This window comes from Mollisia scopiformis, assembly GCF_001500285.1.
Source record: "Mollisia scopiformis unplaced genomic scaffold LY89scaffold_9, whole genome shotgun sequence".
Taxonomy (NCBI): domain Eukaryota; kingdom Fungi; phylum Ascomycota; class Leotiomycetes; order Helotiales; family Mollisiaceae; genus Mollisia; species Mollisia scopiformis.
The window spans coordinates 1,390,179-1,405,557 of record NW_017263589.1 but is presented as its reverse complement, the minus strand read 5'-3'; the positions used below and the strand labels follow the sequence as shown (position 1 = coordinate 1,405,557).

Below are 15,379 nucleotides of genomic sequence, written 5' to 3'. Positions count from 1 at the left end.
GTGATGGTGGGATGACGTTGTTCTTCCTAATATACCTAAAGATCCTAGTACTAATGTTTTGTGGAACTTGCTTGATGCCGGTTATAGCTTCGCGCCCACCCTCTCCCCGCCTAAAACATCAATCACCTCCTTTGCCCCCCTAACGCCCGATCTCACAGCACCCTCCATATATCCAGCCCAAACGTCACTCGTCTCTGTGCCCACAAAATGCAAATTTCCTACCTTCTCCTTCAAAGCCTTCCCTACACTGCTCAGCACACCAGGCCCCATCACCGGACATGGAGCTCCTTTACTCCACTCCTCCTTCGTCCACTCCTGCTCAAAGACCTCAACAGGATTATACACTTCTTCCTTCACTTTCTCTTTATCGTCATCTTTGCTTTGAGTACCTGCAAAGAGTCGATAGACTTGAGACAGGACTTGAGCACGACGTTCGTGTTGAGGGAGTTTGGACCAAATAGTGCCTGGCAAGCCAGTGATGAAGCACGTTAGTGAGTATTGGCCGTCGATTGATGTTGAGGTGTCGCGGAGGACGCATACGGGAGATTGGTATGAGATTGCGAGACCACAAGCGTTGAGACCGGATGGCAATGAGGTCCACCAAGGAGAGGAGTAGCATAAGATTACTTTTGAGTAGTAGCCAAGCGTAGTTGAAGTTGTGACTGTGAGTTTGCCGCCGGAGAGGGGAGGCGAGAAGGTGATATCTTGGTAGAGAGGAGTAGGAACACTGAGGATGAGCTTCCGTGATTGGAAAGTGAGTCCTGTGGAGGTGGTGACGGTCACGAGACCAGGAGTATCGGTTATGGAGACAACGGGTTGAGAAAGATGGATCGATTTAGGTCGAAGGAGTGTTGCAAGGTTTAGAGAGACGGATTGTGTTCCTGAAAATGGTCAGATATAGCTTCTTTCCACGATTGCAATGAGAGGACCTTCTCTGAACCTCAGATACTGCCCTCCATGCTTCTCATCCGAACGAAGGGTTTTCAATCCTCCGCCTTTTCCATTGTATTCGATGAAATATTGAGCACTCATTTCCGTAGCTTCAACTCCAAGCATTACTCGACTCCAAATTCTGACCATGTCGACCGTCTTTTGAGATCCTCCTTTACTGATGACAAATTGTTCAAGGCTCATCTGATCGTAGTCCTCTACACTGCCAGTTCGAGAGCCATACGCGACAGATAGATCATGAACCAAGTCCCTGATACGTTCCAGATCCGTAACATTGGCTCCGGTAAACTGTCCATTGTCAACTCAACTCCAACGTCATCTCATTCTGAGCAACATACCTTCGGAGAAGTCCCGTAGGGGAAAGCATGAGTCTCTCCGTCTTTGTCCTGGAATATACAGTTTCCTTCGGTGTTTTGCTTGATGAGCTCAATTCCAAACTTTTGCGTGTAAGCATAAATGAGCGCCTGATTTGTATCGTTTGTCCACGCAGCCCCGATATCTACGGTTCCGTTGCCATTTGCGAGAGGGACACTCCATGTCTTTCCACCAACTCGGTTACGAGCTTCGAGAACTATGCAAGATAGACCGGCTTTCTGAATGTCATATGCTGCTTGGAGACCACTGAGACCAGCACCAACAACGATAACGTCATGAATTTTTGAAGCCATAGTTGTTTGGGCAGAGTGGAAAGATGAGACAGATCTGTTCTTCTCTCTGAAAGTCTCAAACATTTCTATCAAAAGCAATATTTAGAGCTCCCCACTTAGGTCTTCAAGCTTCAAACTTCTCAAGCTTGCAATCCTTCACAACCCGGTAGCCAACGTCGTCGTGCAGAAAGTTAAGCCACGCGCATCGGTGTATCCTACTCAGCATAGAATTGTTCTCGGTAGTGGCTTAGTATAGCGACGACTAGAAATGGGAAATGTGCGAGGGAAGCTGGGAGGTATATCAAAAGTGGGAGGATTTGAAGCTATTCGGGATCACTTACCTATATTAGCGGATTGACCCCGCCGAGATCGACTGATAGCACGAAGATAAACTTACATGCCGACACTAAGCGCCCCCTTACTCCCACTATCAAGTGTTCCATCATTGAAGCTGTGATCCATGAATTTAGCTAGATTATACTTTTTCTGTATATAAATCAGAGCGTAAGGAATTGAATTTTAATTGTTGCGGATCCCTTTCCTGTCAATTCTCTTCATATTTCAAAGCCTCAATCACCACAATGGGCCCCATTGACAAGCCTCTCCCAACTCTTCAAAACATCCATCGGGACGAGGCCGATAAAATCATTCAAGCCATCATTGAGGATGGTGCTTGTATCATCAAGAGCTTCGCGAGCGTCGGAGCAGTCGAGCGAGTAAACGCAGACACACACCCTTATTTGGAGGTAGACAAGCCCTGGAAGGTATTTAGCTGTCCTCGATCGTCAAACTTATTCGCTAACCTGTCGAAAGGGAGATTTGTTTCCTCCCGAGACTCGACGTTGCACTCGTCTGATCGCGCGCAGCGCAACAGCTCGAGAATGGTTGGTTGACCCGCTCGTCACCAAGCTGCTCTCTATATTCGTCGATAAGACAACACATAACTACTATGGAGAAACTCGACACACTTACACTAGCAATGCTATTCTCAACACTGGACTGACAATGCGCATTGGGCCTGGAGGAAAGGCACAGAGACTGCATCGCGATGACAAGAACTTTCATATGGAACATCCAGATCAGACCAAGACTGGATACAAAATCGGAACAGACGTTGAACTTTCATTCTTGGTTCCAGGAATTGCGACGACGCCCGAGAATGGAGCGACTTTGGTAAGTGATGACGTGTCTGAGAATAGCGTTTGCTAACAATTTGAAGGTCATTCCAGGCTCTCATCTTTGGGATTCTGAAAGAATACCCAAGGTTGAGGAGGCAGGGTACGGAATCATGGATGTTGGTGATTGCTTCGTCATGCTGGGTGGTTTTTACCACGCTGGCGGACACAACTTGACTAAGGATCAATATCGTCCAGTTCATGACTTGTCCTTCATTCGAGGATACTTGAGACAAGAAGTAAGTCATCACACATACTTTGACACATCTTCCACGCTAATAGAATGCCTAGGAAAATGCATATCTTTCATTCACAAAGGAAGAAGTCTTATCTTGGCCATTTGAAGTGAAGATGAGGATGGGATATACAGTATCAAGCCCTAATCTTGGTTTCGTGGACTTCATTCAGCCATATAAGTATCTAGCAGGAGATTACGATCCCAATCAGCCTGGTGATTTGGACTCCTCCCAGGAACTAAACAAGGCTGCTTGAAAGAGAGGCGATATGTGTGCTAGAAATGAGGATATTCATGAGACATGAATCTCCGATGTAGAATTTTGAAGGTAGAGATAAAGACGAATATTGGCTTCAACGTGATGTGAAGCCTCCTGTGAGATTTGATCACTTTAAAGGACTATTACAACTATTTTCCATCCTATTCGTTGAGCTACCTCATCAGCCTTCGACATCTCACAGAGCCTGTGAGGGAAGGTCCACATACCAGGCACCACTTGCTCAAATGAACCTCTACGTGCGTGATATACCCAAAACTTAGGATCGAATTTGCGAACCGAGATATTGCTCCACTCAAAGAGTTGTGCCACCACTGGCCGAGCTGTTGTGCATATAAAACAAAATTGTGTGCTCTGCAATGACGGGGAAAAGGTTGATGGAAACAAACACATGAAAATATAATAAAATGACGGATGAACTAGTGATATCATCGCTATTAATCTCATGACAGCAGGATCAGCGGCATAGAGATACTGTCTCAATGCTTGCATGATCCTGCAGCACGATGTGGCATGAAGTCGTAGCCACGACGGGGAAGTAGCCTTCCATGCGGGATCGTCCCTGATATCAAGAACAAAAAATCTTTCAGCTCAGAACAAATCATGCGGAAAAAAACACGGAAACGGTTCCGTTACGACAGATTGACTTGAATGCGTGTGTAGAAAGCGAGAATTGAGAGAGCATTGAAGTACATTAGCTGACCTAAAGTGGCTTAGCTTCATTGACTAAAATAAACATAAACCGCGCTTTCGCACTTGGACTCCTCTCAACAAAATGGACCATCCTTCAAAGCTTGTCTGTGAAGTTTGGCAAGTGCCAAGAGCTGCAGCAGTTGAAAGGAGAACTGTAATCATGCGAAAAATAGTATAGAACTCTTCGGTAGGCGTTATTTCCCCTTGCATGGCGTGTGTAACGTCAACTTTCGACGGCTCCGATATGCAGAGTTCTCGCTGTTGCATCGCAATAGCAGATCATGGGAAGTGATTTGATGTCGGGATACCATTTGATGCGTGGTCCGTAGGACTAAGCTGCAGGCAGTCATGGCCAAAGGCTAGCGGTACAGTAAGTCAACTCCTCTTGCTGATGGCACATTGTTAACGATAGCGTGTTCCTAGTTGATACCTCGTCGCTCGACCACAAAGAACAAGCATAACATCCTTTCTTGCGAGCTGCCTCAAATCCCTCCTCAATATTACGAAGACTTACCCGAGCTGCAACGATTGCCTCGACGTTCCAGAAGACATAGAAGACCCTTCGTTGATAGCGGGCTGTTCGGCACTCTTAGAGGAACCAATGGGGCCGCAATTGGATCTCTCTGGATAGTTTGCATTGGGATATGGGGATATTGGCAGAAAAATAAAAACAATGGAGCACATGCTGTCGTACGACACGGCCGTGTCCACACTATTGAATGGAACAAACCAAGGCCTTCCGAGGAGCTTAACAAGCACCTTGTTCTCTCACTTTACAATTTACGGCAGAAGAGATTCTATGTTCTCTTGACACATTCGGTCACACATTTCGATATTCGGCACCTTGCTGCTGGTCTCCTAGGCATCCTCTCGTTTGGACCACGAGTTATCGACTTATATGGCATTCCAGCATTTGTTACTATATGGATGGGCTCCGCGATCACTGGGGGTCTTGTGCAGCTTTACCATTTCGAAGACACCGAGTCTCCATATGTGATCAAAAGAGCTGTAGGGGCTTCAGGTGCTCTCTGCGGGCTCATGGCTGTCCTCGCATGCGCTTGTCCAAATCGAGCTTCTTCCTATGCCAATGCCCAGATGGATGATGTTAGTCGGACTAGTTTTTTGGGACTTGACTACTTTGAAGAACGACTGGTTCCCCAATATGGGCCACTTGTGTCACGTTGGTGGGGCTGTATTTGGTGTTGTGTTGTGGCCGTCGTGCTAAATCCGCTGTCTACCATTAACAACCTTCCGCTAGGATATTATTAGTCGAGCGTAGTCCCACTCTATCCGAGATTTGGGGCAGAATTTTTGTAAGAGTACAAAGTTGAGGTACAGCCTTGGCTCGCTCTGTTTCTGAGTTCGTGATATTTGTACTGCTGTCGAATTCATAGTTTCTGGGATTTTTTCTTCCATCTCTCTTCATCACATCCATCTGATCGACTGGAACTGCTCACCCGTGCCCCAGGCACATATGCATATCACAGCCTCGTCAATGTGACATAGCTTGGTGTCCCGGGGCTGTTGTCCAATAGCGCGTGACAAGGCACGGCTGGGACCGAGTAGAATTGGGGCTATGCGTCCTCGGGTCGCATTTGTTACCCGGTAAAAGCTTAACCGCGTTTCGCTGAGCCTTGTTCTACGATGTAGTAGAAAATTGAGGCTGCCAAACTTCGCCTCACTTTCTTAACCATTAATTCGTAATCATTTAGAGCTTGTTCTTCTCTTGGTTTTGGCAAGAATCAAGACTACATTCGGAAAGCCGCTTCAGCATTATCGGGCTCTACACCCTGCTTCACGCATTTTGCTCTGTTGCACATTCATCGGGTTGACTTACGATATTGTGACCCGAGCGGCTACCATAGTGGACCCATTGACCGCGTTTTCTGCAGCGGGCAATGTTCTTCAATTTGTTGAGACAGGTATCAAGTTCTTGAAAGGTGCCAGCAAAATCTACAGCGCTGCGGATGGTTCTTTTGAAGAACATGGCTATTTGCGGCGCATTGTCCAGGTAGGCACCATTCTCAAATCATCTGCCTAGGCATTTCAGGCTTCATCGACCTTCTGACACGGCAACGCAGAACATACAACACTCCAATACCCAAATAGGGGTTATCTCAACGTCACATCAATCACACTCTAGCCAAGCTCTTCAAATCCTCAAAGAAGCTAACGATGAGTGTGTTCAAGTCTCATCGGACTTCTTGGAACTGTTGGAAGAACTAAAGCTGGACTCTCACAAAACCGCGTGGAAAGCTGGTAAGAATCGCCCAAGAGACATTATATGTGCGTGTCTAATATAGAGACATTGTATGATTAGCCATGGTGGCATTCAAAAGTCTAAGGAGCAAGGAAAAAGTATCATGCATCGAAAGGAAACTTATTCACGCTCGGGCTAACTTGATGTGGTGGCGTTTCTTATCTGCTTGAGGTATGTCGCGTTTACTTGCCAGGTTTACAGCTAACGTTACCTCCAAAGTTTGCAAAATGATAGCTCTCAGAGTGGCCTTCTCAAAGCTGCAACAGAGAATGAAAACAGAATCCTGCAAGAACTCCAAGGCGCGAAAAGCTGTTTAAAAGGAGATATCGTCGCTCTAGCACAAAGAGTGTCTTCCCTGAACATAAGCAGCACTCAAGCTTGTCAAGCAGTTGAGGACTTCCGCACAAATAACCAGGTGGCGCTTGAAAAGCTCTTGGCCCAAGTAGTGGAAGATTTAGGAGCCAAGATCGACGGCTTATCCGCCCTTTGGACGCTCGGAGATATTGCAAAGAACGCAACTTCGGAACAGCTGAATAAGGCAGGTCTACTACTCCTGCAGAGCCTGGACTTCCCCGAACGGACTGATCGGGTTTCACACATTAGCCTAGCGTATGAACAAACATTCGAATGGATATTGACTCACCGGGAGGTCTCTTCACACCTATGGGATGATTTTGTTAAATGGTTTGAGGCGTCAGATCAAAAGCAAATATACTGGATTAGAGGTGAGTCGACCATAATTCCTTCATTGTTGCAGACTGAATTGGTCGTAGGCAAGGCCGGATCCGGCAAGTCCACTCTCATGGCATTCCTTGACCGAAGATTACTTGAATTAAGTGCAACTTCCAGCTCCAATGACTGGGCAGCGGGCGCTCGAGTGCTGCAAGCTGCCTGCTATTTCTGGCACGGGGGCACAAAGGCACAGCGTTCTCTTAGCGGACTGCTTCAATCTTTGATCTACCAACTCTGTCTCAAGCGACCCGAAGCACTACTCGAGGTTATTAGCAAACAGCGCCGGGACTACTTCCTCCTACAAGCCGCCCAAGAAAGGATGTGGAGTACAAAATCCGGATTTGGAGCGAATACTTTCTTTGGAGGGCCGGATGGTCTCTCTATAGCGCAAACAGTGCCGTGGACCTTAGAGGAGCTGAAGACATGTCTCAACTCACTCTTACAAAATCGTCAAACCTTGACAAGAAGAGCGTCGGATAATCATTTCAGATTCATGCTTCTGATCGATGGGCTTGATGAGTTCGATGGGACTGACCAGGACCGTCAGAATTTGAATGAACTGCTTGTTTCGTTGTCTCAACGATCAAACGTGAAGTTTTGTCTGTCAAGCAGACTTTGGGTTATCTATAAGGTTGCATTTGAAGGCTATCCCCAACTCCGACTCGAGGATCTGACACACAAGGACATCGAGGTGTTCGTCACCGGGAGCTTGCGTAAGAACAAATATTTCGAGCAAATGGAACTGAGAAGTCCCAACCTCATTTCCAATGTTACTACCGAGATAGTACGGAAAGCAAACGGCGTATTTCTATGGGTACGCCTCGTCAATACTATCTTGAAAGTGGTAACGGATGGCTGCAAGACTCCCCAATTACTGAAGATTTTGGACACTCTACCGCCGGATCTTGATGACCTCTTCACTCGCATGGTGAGGTCAGTGAATCCATTGTATCAGGATGAAGCTTCCATTATCATGCAGATAGCATTATGCAATCTTGGCTGGCAGCACGAGGTCATAGAAGTGGACCACAGAAAACAGCATTCGTTTGATGGGCCGCCGCTGGATCTACTTAATCTGTTCGGGGAAGACCTTCGCCCGGATTTTGTGACAGCAGCTCCTGTGCAACTTCTCGATTGGACGAACCAGCGAGAAATTCAATATTTGCTACACGTTCTCGACCGTTTACTAACTAGTCGGTGTATGGGTCTATTGGAATGGTATGGCCCCGCTCCTTTGGATCAATTCTGCCCTCGCAAGATCGACTTCATACATCGGACCGCAAGAGACTTTTTGCATACGCCAAAAGCTCAAGGAATTCTCTCGGAATTCAGCAATGGTTCATACGACGCTCATCTCTTCCGCTGTAACATCTTGGTTTCAGACGCCATGAGCCTTTCCATTCCTCCAATGTGTGTTCAGTCCCACTGCGTTCGATTGCACAACCTCTCGTGCTTTCTCGGCCAAATCAAGCAACGTCCAGGTGGAGAAGAAATGTTTGCTCTATATGAGGCTTTTATTGGCAGTCTTCAATTATCAGAACAAGACTAGGGCCAGCTTAACAATGCACTAGAGCAAGAACGCATACCAAATGTTCCGCCCCTATTGCTGGAAGCGACCGCACGCTGGCAGAAGGACCAGAGTACAGCCATGAGTCTAGCAATATTGTTTAGCTGGACGGATTACATTGAAGCTAGACTCACCAGAGACATGATCTGTGAGAAAGTAGGACGACCGTTACTCGACTACGCATTGATACCCTGCATTCAATTGTCAAAAAATGCAAATCCTACAATCGTTGCACACCTACTTCAACTCGGCGCCGACCCCAATGGGCAATATTGCGGAAAGGATCTATTGGTAAGGTTTATCCTTAGCTTGCAAGATCTTGACCATTGTGACCAGACGCCAACCATCATGACAATCAAAGCACTTATAAAACATGGTATTGGCCGATCCATACGTTTGTCTGACTTGCAAGCTCAGCCTTCCAATCCCAAGATTAAGGTGTTGAAGGTGAATACGCTTCAGGAACTTCTTAAGCACTATCAAACACATCGTCCGGCTGGATTCGACGAGGATGCTCACGATGTTCTTGATGTGCTGGAAGCAATCTCACGTGCGAGACATTGGGCTCACGCCTTTCGATTTGAGTCAAAGGACCGCAAGGTGATGGAAGAATTTTGGTCAGGCACTTACTTACCAAACAGTGCTGCAGAGCCGCGGTTGCCCGCAAGAAAGAAGAAAGGGAAGGCAAAGTATCGAAGAGAAAATTAGGAAAGAGCATGTTTCCTATGTCCAATATCTTCATCAGTCCAAAAGGACCCAAGGAGAAAATTGGCTCGGTGATTAATGCTGAGTACAAACAAAAGAAGCATCGACAGACTCAGGTCATTAACCTTCATGGACTCCTTGTGCTATCAATTACAACCCTTTCATTTATATACCTTTCCATCCTTCATCACGAATTTCACTTTTCTGATGGCCCCTATATCCTCTGTCGGATTACCATCTAGAGCTATGAGATCAGCTGCCCAACCTTCCTCTACTAATCCAAATTTCCTCCCGCAAAGGTCTCCACCACATGAATCCCAGCCATGTAGAGTAGCATTTTGAAGGACATCCAATATCGGTATACCCGCTTCTACCATCAACTCTATCTCCCGCGCGTTCTCGCCGTGAGCGATAGCACCCGTGTCGCCACCAGTTGCAAGTTTTACGCCTTTATCAAAGGCGGCTTTCGCATGATCAAGGACAACCTTCAAATCACGCTCTGCGTCTTTATCTCCTCCTCCTCTATGGAGCTCAGCGTCGAACACGGAAAGCGTTGGGACGAATATCGTGCCATTTTCTTTCAGAGCTTGCAGGGCTTCCTCGCTGGGCTTATGGCCATCGTAGGCTAAGCCATGTTCGACTGAAGTAACTCCAGCTTTGGCAGCCATGATGACTCCTTCGGGGCTCAGTGCATGTGCAGCTATGGGTGCTTTCCCTCTTTTTGCCTCTGCTACCATCTCGTTCATCTCCTCCTGGGTGAACTGAAGCAAGCTGGGGTTGCGGTCTCCTGAAAAAAAGTTACCCGATGGCGGGAACATAATCTCTTTCGCACCTGGCCAAGCTGCAGGAGGAAATCGCAGCTGCCGTTTGCGGTAGTCGGCGTAGAACTTCACAATGTCTGCACCAGCACCAAGTCGCCGACGAACAGCAGCTCGCACCCCGTCCACTCCTTCGGCAGCATCAGAAAGCCTAGGTACAGTAGTACCTCCCGGCATGCCATTCTCCTGCCTGATCTCATAGCCACCGCTGGAGGTGATGCACTCTGTGGCGACGAACATCCGTGGGCCGGGAATGATGCCACGATTGATAGTGTCTCTGAAATGGACGTCTGCATCCCTCAGCCCTTCGGTACCCAGGTCACGGTACGTGGTGTAGCCCGCGTCGAGCGCGCTTTTGGCATGATTCGTAGCACGAACGATCCTTTCAATGAAGCTTTCATCTCGCTCTTGGTTGATAGATGGTGTCTCGGAGTAGGAGTGGAGAAAGATATGCGTGTGAGCATCTACCAAGCCAGGGAGCACTGTAAGGCCTCGAAGGTCAATGGTGTTCGAGCTCGATATATTATGAGAGGGTAATTGTTTCTCTCGCTTGAAAACCTTAGTGATAAGGCCGGTCTGAGTGTCAATCACAATAGAAGTTTCTGAAACGAGCTTCTTATGCTTGGAGTCGAAGAGAAGTGATGTGTGGACCGTGACTTGAGAATCCGGCCTCCGAGGCGCTACCTCAATCTCTTTGCGCATGTTGACTCCAGGATGTCGTGTCGTTCCCCACGGGAATTGGAGACTTCACAAACTATTTTTGATGGATGAAAGGATTGAAGGAGGCTCAGTCGTGGGGCCAACAAGGTATAAGGTAGGTTCTTAATCGGGGAAACAAGTTGCCGACAATGACGAGGACTTATTAAATGCGACAAATTGATAATATTCTTCACACGATAATCAACAAATAATAAGATATTTCTCGATTTTATAGAAAGCAAGTGCTTTTCAGAGATATTTGGATTTTTTTTTCAAATTCTTGATTGTACTTTGTGAGAAAATGATCTGTATAATATTTTCAATTTTGGTATTCTCGCGTGTCAAAATCGGCTCAGGGTAGGCTCAGAGGCAGGGCTACAAGTCGAATGACATCATGGCGCCTTTCATCTAACTTCCTATTTCAAAGTCGAGAAAGAGGAGGAAGCTCAATATCTGCTTTAAAAGTTTCCAGACAAAGATCCATCTGGAGTAGAAAAATTCATTCCACAGGAAGGCAAGAAAGCTTTCGAAGTTAGATACCTTGGCGGGGTACTGTAGTGCGGGGTAAAATATCAGTCTCTCTCTTTGATGCTCGTCTCATTGCAAAGCAGAATTCTGAAGAGTAGCGATCTCTAAACTTACAAAGGACCTGTTCATATAGACAGCGAGTCCCAAACAACAAACCCTAGATTTCATTTGTCTTGGCATTCCGCCCGCGAGTCAGAAAGTTGGATTGGCAGCGTACCAGAGTTGATCCTTTTGTCGAAAAGTATGCTTGAGGTTCATCGCATCTCTGTTAAAGATCCCATTCTTCAGGTTCGCAACTAGTATGCCACAATCATCAATACTTACTTCATTGTATTGAACTGAATACATTCGAGTGAAAGTTTGTTTTGTTCAAGCGAGCTGGATCATGTTCGAGTACGTGGTGGTCTCATTCTGGAAGCGTGCTAGTTATCTTCTGAGATCGAAATGTCAGTGTAACTTACACAAACCTGCTTCTCCGAGGCTGTCGTTGAGGTGCAGCCTCAACAACTAAATTATGCACAGAGGGTGCCATTCAAGAGGCATCTCCGAAGTCCGTCAGCACGAGAGAAACGGTCATGACTAGCGCATGTCCAGATGTTCAGTCGTGGGATTCATGAGCCTTGTTTTGGCCCCTAAAGCCACTTCTGCAGTTGCTTCCTTGCGGGAAATGGATGTCTCGCAGCCACCAATCACAACTAGACGAGGGACAATTGAAGCCGCATCCAGCAGCCCGCGCAGTGCCCGGGCAATCAATATAACCAAACTTGGCAAACAAAAGAAAGCCTCGAGAACGACAGTTATATCATTGGATGGCTTAAAAGCCTCATGGGGGACCCGAGAAACACTGATCACGAAAGAAGCCGGAATGATGTAAGTGAGTATGCAGTGTTACGTTTTTAGATTGGGAGGGTCGTTCAAATCTTCCCCGGCAGCATCTTGTTCACTCCTCGATAGAAAATGCTGCTCGTTCTCTCGCTCCTCTTGGTACCTGTGCTGGCTCAAAGGCCTAGCAATGCCTCACTATGCGACTATTATGCCATACAATTATTCGGCGCGAATACGACCAGTAGTCAGTTTAGTCTAGTGCAAAATATCGTCGCTCTCGCATTTGCTGGGGGGTCGGGCGTCGCAAACGCATCTTCAGCTCTTACTGGAAATTTCAATCCTGGATCTTTCCTCAACCCAGTAACATCGCAAGATATCAACGTCGATTTAAGACCTTGGTTCAATGGAAGTATTGACTCTACGAACGTGAATGGCGACCCTTCCACGGTCAACTGGCTTGATGGAGGAGGACAGGCTCCATTGACAGCATATCTTTCCGGGAAAACATCGAGCATTGTACTCGGAAACACTACAAATGAATAGTACGACGATCGATTCTCCTGCCAATAAATGTTTGCTAATTGCCATCAGTCAATTATTCAATCACTGGCTCTCAGCCTTTAGCCACATCTTTGGCTGCACAATTCCTCCTCCTTTACCACCATCAACTGGGCCCATCTTGAATTTGGCTTACGTTCACAAGTTCATGGACCTCAATCAAACAGACATCGGGTATTTTATCGACCAACTCGCGCTTTCAGCAGCACACTTTGGATTTTCACAGCAGGACAGTAGCTCGCTGTCTACACAATTGAATGCCAAATACAACGTCCGATGCTCGCCGCCCGTTGGCACACAATTATATAGCCTTTGTCAGGATGAGACCTGCCCACTGGATCCAAGTCCAGACTGTGCTGCGTACGTGGATCTTGGTCCGAGTGGAGTAGTTTCTTCTGGGCCTGCACCAAGCTCTACATCAGCACAATTCACCCCCTCGACTGTCGCCACCCCATCTGCAACACATTCCCCTACCACGACAGCTACGTCCTCTCCGACTTCAACTCAGACTTCAGCCCCTCCATCTTCATCTACCCTTACTTCTGGAGCTATTGCTGGTATTGCGATAGGTGGCGGAGCTTTGATCTTCGCATTCATTCTGGCGCTTGTATATTTGCTTAAGAAGAAGAATAAAGTTGAAGCTTCAGTCTACGAACCTAGTCCTTCAAATCCGAGTTACATCACCCCTGCACGTACGGACCCACATTCGAGTTATCATTCAAACCAGATAGTGCAAGGATGGAATGGACCACCAATACCAGAGATGGAAAGTCCCGGGAGCCCGGATCCTTATCAGCATTTTAGTCCGTAGGATATAGGGCGAATTGAGTGCATATCTTTCTGTTACCACTGTGTATAAAATGCCGAGATGGATGTTGTATATGGGTATCCTGATGTTTGAATTACAGTTCAATGGAGCACCGATGTGGAGAATAAGGGAAATAGTGTTCTACAGTAATGGAAGATAGATTCCGTGTATCGCACTCATAATCTTTTCCCCAAGGACATCTGGTCACTGTTGGTGCAAAGCTTTCATCAGCGCAGCTTGCCGTATCCGGCTGAACTAGAGTGCAAATTCTTTAACGCGTCGAAGGAGTAGATTGAGGTTCGACCTTTGTGCAACTGCGCCCTTTTCCACATCTTCGCTACCGAACACACTGAAGGCGCCATGCCTAACCCCTATTGCAAGTAAAGCTTACATTACCTTCCCTAAGGCCAATTCTCAATTTTTCTGAAACTTTTAATTCGCACATCAAGGACACGAATAGCCAAAGTATGTGAGTCTTCGTCTGTACTCGCTGGCTGTTCCTCGTCGATTCACTGGCATCCGCCTCCAGCATCTGCGCGCAGATCCAAGCCTGTTCATCAACCTGGGCGTTCTGAAGCTTCCGTTTGTTTTCCTCTACTATCGATCGTACTCGGTAAATCTGTCCTAGATACCCGCAAAGGTATCCTTGAGATCGATCGTTGACGCTCCATCACGCAGAAACCTTTGATCTTGCTCCGCTGGTACCTTCCACGGAAGGGAAACCGCTCCTTGTTCGAAAGAATGAAAGAGAATGAGCTCTTCAAGGCTACCATGGAGAAGATTCCTCAACCTCATCATGTGCTTCAGGGGCCAGTTTGCCCGAAGATTGTACATCCAGTTCAGGAACGCTATATCACCATTGGGCTGGCTAGTCACTGCCATCTGTACACCAAGTGCCGTGGTCCGAACTTTGTTGTCCAGGCACTTAGCCATGAATGTATCCATTGCCGCGCGGTTACCTCTCGAAATGTTCATGAAACAAACTCTGTCCACTTTCCAGTTGATGTAGGTGTGCGCCTCAAAGGATTGGTCGCGTCGCTTATCATTTATCGAGGTTATGGATCTGTGGATTTCCCGGCTTGTTGCGAAGTCAAGTTGGTAGTGTATGAGAGCTTCGCTCCGCGATTCGTGAGAGACGTGGAGGATAGAGGGGATGGGAGACGCCGAGATAAAGTAGAAATAGGACCTTGGGTAGCCGAGGTGGTCTAGATTTGGGACTAGCCAGTCATCGCTAATAAGCTTTGCCCTTCTAATCCAGATATCCACATTGCGCGTGATATGGGCCGCTTCTTTCCACTACATGAAATTAGTACTGAGATTTCTGCATGCAACATTTCCTGAAAGTGCAATGCAGCGTCCCTAACATCTGCCGAGCACGATTGAAAAGAGAATAGGTTGCTGACGATCTTGAGGCGGAGCTCTACTGGCAGATTTGGAAACAAGGTGAATGCAAGGACCATGTTGGGACTTTCAATGAGTTGATTCGGTGTCACATCCTCGCTCGTTGGATTTGTGGACATCGCTGGTAGATAGTTGGATCCGGTACTGTTGTCACTTGTTAACTAAAGATGGACTTGACCACTCTGATGCTTGCGATTTTGATACCTGATCGCGTTTGGAGGCTTGAAAAGTGACACAGTCTCAGAGTGAGGGGCAGTCGAGACCCCTAATCGGGATTAGGACCTAATTTTAAGAACTCAACTCTATGGATTTAATTTCTGCTTATATCCCTAGATTCCATTCGTCCCCCTATTCTATCTTTTCTTCGCTATTCCATAAAGGTCTTTCATCTTGTTTTCATGCACAGAGAGAGCTCTCTTTCTAGCTGCATCTGACAGAGACAATGGCTAAGCAGCTTGCTAAAACTTCTACACATGTTTGCACCAGACACAATTCGTATT

The 15,379-nt window shown here is 46.9% G+C and overlaps 6 protein-coding genes across 6 annotated transcripts; 3 read left to right on the top strand and 3 right to left on the bottom strand.

The window, feature by feature from the left end:
• Positions 1–81: 81 nt before the first annotated feature.
• On the bottom strand, positions 82–1,619 carry LY89DRAFT_696355 (FAD/NAD(P)-binding domain-containing protein; the record flags this gene model as incomplete). The annotated part of the gene is made up of 3 exons (XM_018216828.1): positions 82–881; positions 930–1,239; positions 1,290–1,619. The coding sequence occupies 3 exons, from the start codon at positions 1,617–1,619 to the stop codon at positions 82–84; spliced, it is 1,440 nt and encodes a 479-aa protein (XP_018073344.1).
• A 430-nt stretch (positions 1,620–2,049) lies between these two features.
• Positions 2,050–3,405, top strand: LY89DRAFT_614176 (phytanoyl-CoA dioxygenase family protein). Its single transcript, XM_018210680.1, has 4 exons — positions 2,050–2,362; positions 2,412–2,771; positions 2,818–3,012; positions 3,065–3,405. Exons 1-4 carry the CDS (start codon positions 2,180–2,182, stop codon positions 3,263–3,265), a joined length of 939 nt encoding a protein of 312 aa, XP_018073343.1. The 5' UTR covers positions 2,050–2,179; the 3' UTR covers positions 3,266–3,405.
• A 3,635-nt stretch (positions 3,406–7,040) lies between these two features.
• On the top strand, positions 7,041–7,958 carry LY89DRAFT_581937 (uncharacterized protein; the record flags this gene model as incomplete). Its single annotated transcript, XM_018209134.1, has 2 exons — positions 7,041–7,296; positions 7,357–7,958. Coding segments are annotated over 2 exons (858 nt in total), but the record flags the coding sequence as incomplete, so codon positions are not given.
• Positions 7,959–9,258: 1,300 nt separating this feature from the next.
• On the bottom strand, positions 9,259–10,872 carry LY89DRAFT_683801 (uncharacterized protein). Its single transcript, XM_018214762.1, has one exon. It carries the CDS (start codon positions 10,760–10,762, stop codon positions 9,404–9,406), a length of 1,359 nt encoding a protein of 452 aa, XP_018073341.1. The 5' UTR covers positions 10,763–10,872; the 3' UTR covers positions 9,259–9,403.
• Positions 10,873–12,244: 1,372 nt separating this feature from the next.
• On the top strand, positions 12,245–13,481 carry LY89DRAFT_581946 (uncharacterized protein; the record flags this gene model as incomplete). The annotated part of the gene is made up of 2 exons (XM_018209135.1): positions 12,245–12,654; positions 12,704–13,481. 2 exons carry the CDS (start codon positions 12,245–12,247, stop codon positions 13,479–13,481), a joined length of 1,188 nt encoding a protein of 395 aa, XP_018073340.1.
• A 329-nt stretch (positions 13,482–13,810) lies between these two features.
• On the bottom strand, positions 13,811–15,021 carry LY89DRAFT_717476 (uncharacterized protein). Its single transcript, XM_018218351.1, has 2 exons — positions 14,882–15,021; positions 13,811–14,774 (listed from the first exon to the last, which is right to left on the bottom strand). The coding sequence occupies exons 1-2, from the start codon at positions 14,996–14,998 to the stop codon at positions 14,103–14,105; spliced, it is 789 nt and encodes a 262-aa protein (XP_018073339.1). The 5' UTR covers positions 14,999–15,021; the 3' UTR covers positions 13,811–14,102.
• Positions 15,022–15,379: the final 358 nt, after the last annotated feature.

Excerpts from the sequence above, each read along its gene's own strand:
- LY89DRAFT_614176 (XM_018210680.1), top strand. The coding sequence starts at position 2,180 with ATGGGCCCCATTGACAAGCCTCTCCCAACTCTTCAAAACATCCATCGG. Across the intron at positions 2,363-2,411 it reads AGGTAGACAAGCCCTGGAAG|GGAGATTTGTTTCCTCCCGA; the intron begins GTATTTAGCTGT and ends ACCTGTCGAAAG. Across the intron at positions 2,772-2,817 it reads CCGAGAATGGAGCGACTTTG|GTCATTCCAGGCTCTCATCT; the intron begins GTAAGTGATGAC and ends AACAATTTGAAG.
- LY89DRAFT_683801 (XM_018214762.1), bottom strand. The coding sequence starts at position 10,762 with ATGCGCAAAGAGATTGAGGTAGCGCCTCGGAGGCCGGATTCTCAAGTC.
- LY89DRAFT_717476 (XM_018218351.1), bottom strand. The coding sequence starts at position 14,998 with ATGTCCACAAATCCAACGAGCGAGGATGTGACACCGAATCAACTCATT. Across the intron at positions 14,775-14,881 it reads TAGAGCTCCGCCTCAAGATC|TGGAAAGAAGCGGCCCATAT; the intron begins GTCAGCAACCTA and ends AATTTCATGTAG.